Source organism: Phlebotomus papatasi, chromosome 2 (assembly GCF_024763615.1).
Source record: "Phlebotomus papatasi isolate M1 chromosome 2, Ppap_2.1, whole genome shotgun sequence".
Lineage (NCBI taxonomy): Eukaryota > Metazoa > Arthropoda > Insecta > Diptera > Psychodidae > Phlebotomus > Phlebotomus papatasi.
Genome location: NC_077223.1, coordinates 68,457,344 through 68,468,001, shown reverse-complemented (window position 1 = coordinate 68,468,001; position 10,658 = coordinate 68,457,344). Strand labels below are relative to the sequence as shown.

Sequence of the window (10,658 nt, the reverse complement as noted above, 5' to 3'; positions counted from 1 at the left end):
TCTCATATGCTTCTGCATAATCGACTGTTCTTTTACTAGTTCCTGTCACGTCTGTTTTTTTCCAGATTCTTCGTCGTGTTTAAAACATACCTAACAGTCTTGACAGGGAAAAGTAAAAGGAAAAGTCAATTATGCAGAATCCCACCAGAGCAGTCATGTGCTAAAAATTGTTTATCCTTTTTCATTTTTCATTACAATAGCCCCACAAATCGAAAAACAAAATTTGTTCAGGTGCTATTCCAAAAAAAATGAATTAGGAAAAATACAATGATAAACCCAGATAAGCTTATGTTAGCTGAGATTCTTTACAGGTGACCTCGAAGTACGCGCAACTCGCGGTGCTTGCAACTCGGAATACGTGAAAATTCGATTGTGAGTTGAATTTTGGGAGTAAAGAATCGCGTCGAGCCAATTTTATTCATTTCGACCGACAAAAACAGTTTACTCGACGCGATTCTTTACCCCCAAAATTCAATTCACAATCGAATTTTCACGCATTTCGAGTTGCAAGCACCTCGAGATGCATGCATTTCGAGGTAGTCTGTAAAAAATCTCAGCTACCAAAAATGCAGCCGAAAAAACACCAAAAATGCAGTCCGGTTATGATATTTTTGGTTATAGCTCGGGTCAAAGAACATCGAGGGAGGAGTACGACCCACCGTTGGAAAGGTCTCGATCTCAGCTATAACATACGAAAAACGTCTAATTTTCGAAATATTCGAGATCGATTAATCGAAAATAAATTTTTCGATTAATCGGATGAAATTGAGTTGTAAGAATGGTTGTGGTAGTACTTCACGAGAGCTTTCCGAAACACCAAAATTTTTCGAATTCTGACAATTAGAACCGGAGATATCGCCATTTGAAAACTGAATTTTTGACCCCCTCTAGCTCGGGTCAAGGAGGTCAGGGGACCTGAAGTTTGGGATTGATCGAAAGCTCTTAAGCCCAGCTACAGTTTAGTTATATACTAAAATTTGAGATCAATCGATGCCATAGGGGCTGAATTATTAAAAAATAAAACAAATTTTGGGGGTGTTTCAAAATGGCGGAAGAAGGGGGTGGGGGTGGATCTGACATCACCTACTTCTCCGCCCATCGACATTTAACCTTTGCCTAAAACCGCTTGTCGATATCTCTTTCCGTTCTCTCTCCAGAAGTCGAAATGTAACGGACGGACGGACGGACGGGACGTCCACGAAAATCGAATTTTGGCGCATATGATATTTGTGATCTATGAGTGTCAAAAAGCGTAAATCCAAAATTTGGGCCCGACCTGACGAGGTCGGATGTCACCTGTGACCACAAAAGCTGAGATTGTAAAGAATCTCAGCTAAAAATATCCACACGAATTAAACTAAATTTCTGTAACTACGCTCTATTTATATTTTTAAAAAATCGGTATATCAAATTCAATATAAGTAATATTTCTATTGTAAGTCATTTTAAATTACCGAGTTCTGATGTTTTTTCCAAATTATAGTATTATATGTCGACTTATCACATGCATATTGTTAAAAATTATTATGATTATGATAAGTCGAGATACATTACAGATTTTTCTGACTTTGTTAAATTTTCCAAAAAACATTAATAAATAGGCATTTTTTTTTACATTTTCCACTAAAACTGAAATCGTGGAACATGTTTCATGCGGAAGCGCTTACATTTTTCTACGATATATTGCAAAAAGTGGAGGTAAACTAATTGCAGTAACATTTTTTTAGCTTAATATTGTATCTCAAACATTAAACCTTTCTCCTGAAAAGTTGCATTCTTCCTAGACTAGAATAGTTTTCTTTAGAACCGACGAAATAGCGATTTCGATATAAATGGCGAAAAGTGGGGCACTGGCGAGAAATGGTGATTCCACCCTACCGGTATTACATTGTTCGTAAAAAACCGGATCCCGAAATGTCGCGATCTAAATATGGAAATTCTTATTATTCCGGAATTTTAGAAAAAAACACTTCTGAGGAAATTGAAAGCAAAAGTCATGAGATAAAGTCCTTTTGGCGAGGTAATCGTAGCGACGAGCTGCTTTCTCGTGTTAAAAAAAAACTATATGGTCGATGGTATAGTTACGTTTATCCTATGAATTACAGTAGACTCTCTCTCAATTGTGGGGCAAAATGTCATCCGGTTTATCGATAGATTTGGGCGTCAAATCCTTTGTAAATTCCACAAAAAGCGCTCAATTATAAAGAATCATGATAAAATAGGAAGAACTACAGCAATTTTGAGCAAATTAGCTTCATAATTAAACGTGAAAATTGTCAACAAAATTTTTCGCCCGATTGAAAAAGAGCCGATTGAGCGAGAGTATACTGTAAAAAAAGATCTCGGAAAAGCTTTGGAACTTGGGCGAAAATGACTGATTGAAGCCAATTTAAAATTTTGGGGACTGTAAAGGTTAAAGTTTTATTCGTCAATTTGGGAGTTATTAAGCTTGAAATTGTAGACGGTTTGCCGAACGGACAGCCTGGAATATCTCTAGCTTTCAAATTTATTTATAATCGCAGGGGTTGCCAGAAATATTTTGGCAGTTTGAGCCCGATCAGACACCACTGAAATTCTGTGACGAATACAATAGCTGTGATTTTTTAGAATTTACCCATCACCCAATAAATTGGTTTATAAGCACAGGAAATTCTTCCGTAATTAATTGACTGCCTATTTTTAAATAATATTAATCTTAATAAATTAGACAAATTTTCAAGAAAAAATAATTCATTGAAAATACTAAAAATTACTCAAAAAAACTAATAAAAAATTATTCTTTCCATCATTAATATTCATATAGAATCAATTATTAGCTACAAGATTGTACAACTGAAAGATATTAATTTTCAATAAAAGAAAATCCGCAATATTGTTTTTTCTGATCTTACAAGGCATAAATTAGAAACATTATAAATTCTAAATAAAAGAAAAATTGAATTATTCATAGTTTCTCGCACGAAATCAATAAATGATTGAAATTTAGGTTGAAAAGTAGAATATTACTCACTCTTATTTCGTACTCCTCGCCCATGAATCTCCGGATAAAGTCTGATATGGGACCATCGTAGTTGTCGTTGAAGAGACACTTGCGCACATTGGCCCCCAGAGCAGCGTCCGGAATGAGATAGGGATTCTTCACCATGTTGCTCACCTCATTCTTTGTCCGACTACCCTTGAACATCTCCGCCAGAAGCAGCCTGGCCAGACCAACCGGAGAGAATCTCACTTTCACAGCCATGTCCAGGAGAACAGAGTCATTCTGTGGATTCTCTGCAATTTGCTTCTCGTACTGCTGAAGCAGTCTGGCAGATTGTGCCTGAATGGGGTAGTATGTGGCTTTCAGGCGCTTCTGAACTTCCCTGGAGAGGATGCTGGACAGTACAGTGGCTGAGTATTCCGGGAAGGCTGTCTGCAGCTCCTTGTCACAGTCTATCATGAGACCTCGGTAATTCTTGATAAACTCCGTGATTTCATTGTACTTTTGGACACTTATGACCACCATTTCCGGGCTTTTTTACAAGGAAAAATGCTTAACCAAACTACCATAAACAAAATGTAAACAATCAACGCCAGCTGATTACACTGTAACAAAAGGAGCTAACAAACCTTATTTTTTTCCAATTTTTGGAATGTAGGGAATAGAAAAAATTTAAAAATTAAATTATTTTATACATTTTTATTAGGTTTATCCAAAAACGTTCAGAAAATATTGGTTAAATCTCTTAAAATTATGATTTTTTACCGATTTTTACTCTGAAACAGTGTAGCCGGTATTTTAAAAATGCTGCCAATTCAAATTTTATGTTGTCAGCACTGTTACGAATACTGTCAGTGTCAGTTTGTTTACGTTTTTTGTTGTGCTTTCCCAAGAGCTCTGTGCTTTTCCGCATTTTCTCTAGTTTCCTGCTCATAAAATAAAATTTCCGTGATGTCAGACGATAGTTCAAGTGATTCCAAACCAGAAGAACAAGAAGTTCCAGAAGCCCCAGTTAAGAGACGAAAATGTAAGTTAAAAAACGCTTTTGAGAGGTTATGTTTACTATTTGACTATCCCATCAACCAACCAGTGGATCATGAAGATCTCTTCCTGGCGGATCTTCCCAATTCTGATTCCTATGAAAAGAGCTACATGCACCGGGATATCATTACTCATGTTGTGACCACCAAGACGGATTTTATCGTCACAGCAAGTGTAGATGGGCATATAAAGTTCTGGAAGAAGATGGAAGAAGGAATTGAGTTTGTCAAGCACTTCCGGAGCCATTTGAGTGAGTGTCTTGTCCAAATTCCGCAAAATTTCCCTATAACCAAGCCTTTCGCGTGAATTTCCTTAAAAAAAAAGGATCAAGTTGCTTTGGTTATAGGGTCCCAATTATTTTTCCAAATAAACCCTATAAAATTCTCATCCTCTGCAGACGCCATCACTAGTGTTTCCGTGGACTGTCAGGGGAATCTTCTGTGTACTGCATCCGTGGATAAAAGCATCAAAGTTTACGATGTTATCAATTTTGACATGATAAATATGATTAAAGTGAATTATGTTCCCAAATGTACAGAGTGGACTTACTCAGGATCTGATGTTATAGCCAGTTTAATGGTGTAAGTATCCAAAAATAAAAAAAAATCGAAACTATAAAAATCTGGCAAATTTTTCCCATTTCTGCAGATCTGACTCAGATTCCAACGCCATCTATGTGTATGACGGCAAAGGTGACAACAAACTTTTACACACTTTTGACAAACTTCATACAGCTCCTGTAATAATCCTAAGATACAATCCAGTCTTCGAAGTGGTAGTATCCGTGGATACTAAAGGCATCCTGGAGTATCGAACAGGTCCCAAAAGTGAATATTCCTTCCCCAGCAAAATCGTATCATTCGATTCTAAACTCGATACAAGTCTCTTCGAATTTGCCAAACAGAAAACTATTGTTACAAGTTTAGAATTCTCAGAAGATGGCCGGAAATTTGCAACACTCTCATCCGATCGGATGGTTAGAGTGTTTGCCTTCCTCTCTGGACGTCTTCTGAGGGTATATGATGAATCTCTGGCAAGATTTTCTGAACGACATCAAGAACATCCGACACTTCCAAATATGGAATTCGGCCGCAGGATGGCTAATGAGAAAGATCTTGAGAAATCCGACAAACTCTCTCAGGCGAATGTAGTTTTCGACCGAAGCGGACACTTTATTCTGTATTCAACGATGCTAGGAGTAAAGCTGGTCAATATCGATACTAATAAGTGCGTTAAGATTTTGGGAAGCAGTGATAACATCCGACCATTGCATATTTCATTGTATCAGGGAAAAGTGAGGAGAACAAAGGGAGCCATCACAATGGAACAAGAAGCATCGGAGAATCCAACTCTTCAATCGATTGCAAATGATCCTACACTCTTCTCAACAGCCTACAAGTAAGTACATTTGCTTTAAGTGGCTTAAGTGGCTGCAACGTCTGTTCTTTTAAGGAACCAGACCTCTCGCAATAACCTTCTCTAGTCTTGACGATTCTCCGAAATCTAAGCACTCCCAGCTGCTTAAGGACATTGTCCACTACTTCTCTTTATCGTTTTCTGGGTCGCTCTCTCATCTTCGTCCCTTCAGACTCACTGCTTAGTAGCTTTCTGGGAATTCTTTCAGCTGGCATTCACTGTCGGAAAGTGCGTTCTATCCGAGGCTCCTTACGAATTTTCGCAAAAGTATTGCTTTTACGGAAAGGCGTTGTTAGCCCCTCGCCCAACCCTCTCTAAAAGAATCAGATCAGATCCCTTGTTCGTTATATGTGCTTCAGACCTAAGGCTTAGCCATATGGCTTATCTACTCTAATTTCTTATCAGTTGTTTGAAGAAAATTAATTCAAAATTGAATTATTAAAGAAAAATGACCTATTAGGTTTTCAAAAAGAAAAAAAAACGCTCGCTATTTAAGATTTTAAGACCTTCAGGAACTGGGTTAAACTTCTAGTCTAAAGATCGCTTTAGTCCTCCCCCTCCCAAATCCTCTATCGCTCAAGGCATCTAGCATGCTTGGACATGAACACATAAATTCATCCCTCCGTCCCCCTCCAAACCTTAGATGCCCTAAGGATTTGTCTGAATAAAATCTACAAGTAAGGGAAGAGTACCAGCGATCGGCAGTGTTCCTCGGATCGTCAGGTTAATAGCACATTGTTGCTCCAAATTAAATGATTTTTTAAAAGTTATTAGCTACTTTTTTACAATTTAACTCTCACAAGAATGCAGTGCATTAACTCAGATTTAATTTACATAACAAATTTTCCCTGAGACACCTAATTAAACACCTGACGATCCGAGGTACAGCGTGCAAGTTTGCAATTACACATATTTTTTATTAATTTATTGTAAAAATTTAAAATTTAAAAGCACAGATATAGTAAAGGGGGTCACTAATGTATCCATTAGCATACATAAAAATATCAAATAGTGATCTGAGGGCTGTATTTTCAACTAAATATGGAGCATGTCTCCTAACATTCCGATCCGGGGTACTCTTCCCTTATCCAATGGATATTTACGAACGCATCCGTGTCCTGTCAAATAATTTCTTTCAAAAAATTTTTGCAGATTTTCTGACGAATCCTGGTACATACTCTGACGAATTTCTATAGATATTTTGCCGATTTTCTGTAGATTTTTTTTCTACATTCCAGACTTTCCAGACAGATGTGTCTGAAAAGATGGAATATTTTTTAATTTAATTTTGTTTGCAAAATTCAATAGAGTGTGTTTTTTAGTGATATCACAGTGTTTATATAAAATAAAGAATTCTGCGACGCCGTGTTATAAGTAGAGAATAGTGAAGTAAAAACTTTAAGCAGAGTGATGACCTTAATTTCGTGTTTTTGTATCATTCCATGGGCGATTTTTAAGAAATTAGTATTTTTGTTCGTATCTTTTTAGTTATCTGAAATGTTTAATCGGTAATGCTTGTTAAGCAGAACATACCATTTTATTTATAACTTCTACAGTTTCTTCATAAATCAACAATATTTTTGTGAAGTAATGGGCACTATATGCAGGTTTTCTATGGAGAAATTCTGCCGAAAATCTACAGATTTTCTAAGCAAAAATTCTGCTGAAAATCTACAAATTTTCTCTTAAAACATACTGGAATATACCGTTACAATTCAAAAAACCTCCGAGTAAAATCGGCAGGTAGAACAATGGATTTGACGGGGTATTTTCCCAAAGGGTCGTTCAACAAGTAAAGAGAATTATCAACTGTCAGCACTGACAACATCTTCGTCAGTTAGCCTTTAAAAACTTGGACAGTAGATGTGAATGCAACGTATTTTTCAAACAACTTTATACTCTATTTAAGAGATTTGCTGTAGTGTAGGATCTATTTCTTGTTTCAGATGGCTACAACTTTTCTCAAAGTTGCATTTTAACGATATAAAATAATAAAATCAAGAAATAGGATTACTAAAAGAAAAATGTCGACCGTGTCTAGCGTGTTCCTAAGATTTCCCTGTCATGTATTGCTAAATAACGCCTATCATTGCGGTTATTGTTCTTCTGCAGGAAGCAGAGATTCTACATGTACAGTCGACGATCTCCATTGTATGTGCAAAACAGCGATCGTGATATCTTCAACGAGAAGCCATCCAAGGAAGATATTATTTCCGTTTCTGACGCTCAAGGGAGTCAAATTATTTACGATAATGCCACAATTCACACGACAATGGGAGATATCTATATGAAATTGTTTGGGAATCAATGCCCAAAAACCGTGGAGAACTTCTGTACTCACAGCAAGAATGGCTACTACAATGGTCATATCTTCCATCGGGTGATCAAAGGCTTCATGATTCAGACAGGAGATCCTACGGGAACGGGAACTGGCGGGAAATCAATCTGGGGATCAGATTTTCAGGATGAATTTGTGGCGACGCTGAAGCACGATAAGCCCTACACGGTCAGTATGGCCAATGCAGGACCAAATACAAATGGAAGTCAATTCTTCATCACTGTGCTGCCGACTCCGTGGCTGGACAACAAACATACGGTTTTTGGGAGGGTTCTCAAGGGGATGGAAGTTGTACAGAATATTTGCAATGTCAAGACTAATCCGAAAACTGACAAACCATACGACGATGTTAAGATTGTATCAGTAAAGCTACATTAAATGATTCATTTTATTCATAATATATTTTTTCTTATGAGGAAAATTTACGGCGCGCCAGAATTCGAAAAAAAATAGGCGAGAAAACAGAAGAAATCTCTTTGAGACGGAGATGTCTGGAAATTAAGAGTAACACAGGAGGACGCTCAGTTGGTGTTTTCCCGATCGAGGCGGGGTCTCTTGCGATTGGTCTCTGTGGAATCACCAACATGATCTCGCTTTTTCACCGTGTTCTGCAGAAAAATCGATAGAAATTAATGTGTCCTAGGGGAGAAAAAGGGAAGCTTTAATTCTTACTTTCTTGTCCCATTGCTGATGCAAGTATCTCAGGAGGATGTTCTTCTTCTCCGTTACAATTACTGAAAAAATCACGGTTCTGAATTCTTTAAAAACAAAGAAAGTCTGAGGAGATTTCTGCAGAGGAGTCTTAAGAATTCTCTACAAGACGTCTACAGATTTCCCACTAGATTCCTAGGAAACTTCCTAGGATGTTCTTCTTTACTGAAGGATTTAGGTTGCAGAATTGTCTTATTCTTTTCTTAAGTTTTTTTTTTGTAGGGGCCAGACGTACAGTAGACTCTCTCTCAATCGTGAATATGGGGCAAAATGTCATCCGATTTAGCGATAGAATTTAGCGTCAAAGCCTCTGTAAATTCCACAAAAAGTGCTCAATTATAAAGAATCACGATAAAATAGGAAGAACTACAGCGAATTTGAAGGAATTACCTTCATAATTAAACGTGAAAACTGTCAACAAAATTTGACGTCCGATTGAAAAAGAGCCGATTGAGTGAGAGTCTACTGTATCGTCATTAGCCCTCTAAATTGTCTTTTGAACAGTCTGCGGAGAATTCTGTAGAGGTCTTAAGAATTTTCTACAAGACATCTACAGATTTCCCATGAGACTCCTAGGAAATTTCCTTAACAAAAGCATGGTCAATTTTCCCGATGAAAATTCAAGGAAAATTTACTCACTTTGCTCAGCTGGAACCTCAACAGTGGGCAGATAGACTGGAGGTCGCTTTGATGACGTCCTCAAGCCATTTTCTGTATTGAAGAGAGCAAAATTCTTGGCATTGTACGAGGGCAGATCCTTGAGGAATTCACTGATGGTCTGAAAAGAGCCCCAAACCCATAAAAAATGTCAATAAATTGAAGTTTTTTGTGTAAACAAAACATTTGCTAAATTGCCCAATCTCACCTGATCCGTCTTAACAGTCTTCATTTTCTCCTTTGTACCACAATCTTGCACAAAAACCTATAGTTGAGATTATGAGGGAGGGATTCTGGGGCCAAATGCACTGAGAAAAGCTCCTATTGCGTGGAAAAAGCCGTATGAAGAGTTACTTGAGAAAAATTTTGCGTGTGTGTCGCAAAACAAAAAACATCCCGATATGGCGGATTTGACGTTTTTGGTCGTTTTGACTGTCGTCGGATTGACTCGGATCAGTGCTACCAACTGTAGAAAAATTTTCCATAAATTTAGCAAAATTAGCAAAATTCAAGTGTAAATAAGCTTTACTTACTTTACAATTCAATAAAATTCTATGGAAATGCCCTTACTAAAACTAATAAAAACCCTTGAATTTGTTTTAGAGGAACTGAATTTCCTGGATTTGTATGCTTTTTCGTCGAAAATCGGTTTTTATTTGAGACCCTCAGAGCAAGCATGCATTTCGGTATGAGACGCTCAGAGCATAAGTGGACTGTTTTAATAGAAAAATGCATACAAAGGAGACCACTTCTGCTCTGAGCGTCGCTTATTAAAACGGTCCAATTTTGCTCTAAGCGTATGAGCGTATCCTTTTATCTCAAAGCAATAAAAAGCATAAAAATTATTAAAGGAACTTCCGGCACACCTTTTAGCTCGGTATAATTTCTGTTGAGTCCCTCAGGAGCTTGCAATATCTTCCTCTTCGTGAAATAAGTACTACTTTGTTCTTTTGCTCTCCTTCGACATCCGCTTTATTTCTGCTCAATCAAGACTAACCTAAAGTATTAACATTACAAAGATATGACATTCGGGAGGAAGTAAATTGCGACATCTATGATATTTAAAGTGAACTTCATTATGGCTATAACAATTTCAAAAAATCGAAATTTGTGTCCTTTTCTTTCTCAAAAGCTTTGCATAAGTCTATCCCTCCCTTTCAGTTTGGAAATTGGACTGAACTAAATTTAATTCAGAGTGATATTAAAAAAAAAGAAGAGTGCAAAAGAGTATTACAGACGTATGCAAAGCTTTTAAGAAAGAAAAGGATGTGAATTTTGATTTTATGAAATTTTCCTGATCTAAAAGATGTGACGAAGTTATAAGGAATTTGTTTCGTTTTAATTATTTAATGAAAAATATAGGTATCTCGCACAGAAAACTAAAAAAACGTAAAATATAAAATAATATTTAAAATAAGTACTATCCTTAAAAATTAGTTTTTTTCTTTTGTAATAAATACACAAAAGTGGTACAGTAGATTCTCTAAAATTCGTGCATTTGGGACCGAAATGTCA

General features: G+C 36.9%; 3 protein-coding genes across 3 annotated transcripts in view; 1 reads left to right on the top strand and 2 right to left on the bottom strand.

Moving 5' to 3' along the window:
* Positions 1-3,573, bottom strand: part of LOC129803999 (CDAN1-interacting nuclease 1) — a 70,385-nt gene extending 66,812 nt beyond the window's left edge. Inside the window, exon 1 of the mRNA XM_055850935.1 lies at positions 3,011-3,573. Within this exon, the coding sequence (XP_055706910.1) occupies positions 3,011-3,505 (495 nt within the window). The 5' untranslated portion in view covers positions 3,506-3,573. The remainder of the gene's footprint in view (positions 1-3,010) is intronic.
* A 254-nt stretch (positions 3,574-3,827) lies between these two features.
* LOC129803996 (peptidylprolyl isomerase domain and WD repeat-containing protein 1) lies at positions 3,828-8,173 on the top strand. Its single transcript, XM_055850931.1, has 5 exons — positions 3,828-4,007; positions 4,071-4,271; positions 4,419-4,602; positions 4,670-5,419; positions 7,550-8,173. Exons 1-5 carry the CDS (start codon positions 3,932-3,934, stop codon positions 8,151-8,153), a joined length of 1,815 nt encoding a protein of 604 aa, XP_055706906.1. The 5' UTR covers positions 3,828-3,931; the 3' UTR covers positions 8,154-8,173.
* On the bottom strand, positions 8,146-9,575 carry LOC129803997 (DET1- and DDB1-associated protein 1). The gene is made up of 4 exons (XM_055850932.1): positions 9,352-9,575; positions 9,126-9,264; positions 8,448-8,509; positions 8,146-8,383 (listed from the first exon to the last, which is right to left on the bottom strand). The coding sequence occupies exons 1-4, from the start codon at positions 9,373-9,375 to the stop codon at positions 8,297-8,299; spliced, it is 312 nt and encodes a 103-aa protein (XP_055706907.1). The 5' UTR covers positions 9,376-9,575; the 3' UTR covers positions 8,146-8,296.
* Between the last annotated feature and the right edge of the window lie 1,083 nt (positions 9,576-10,658).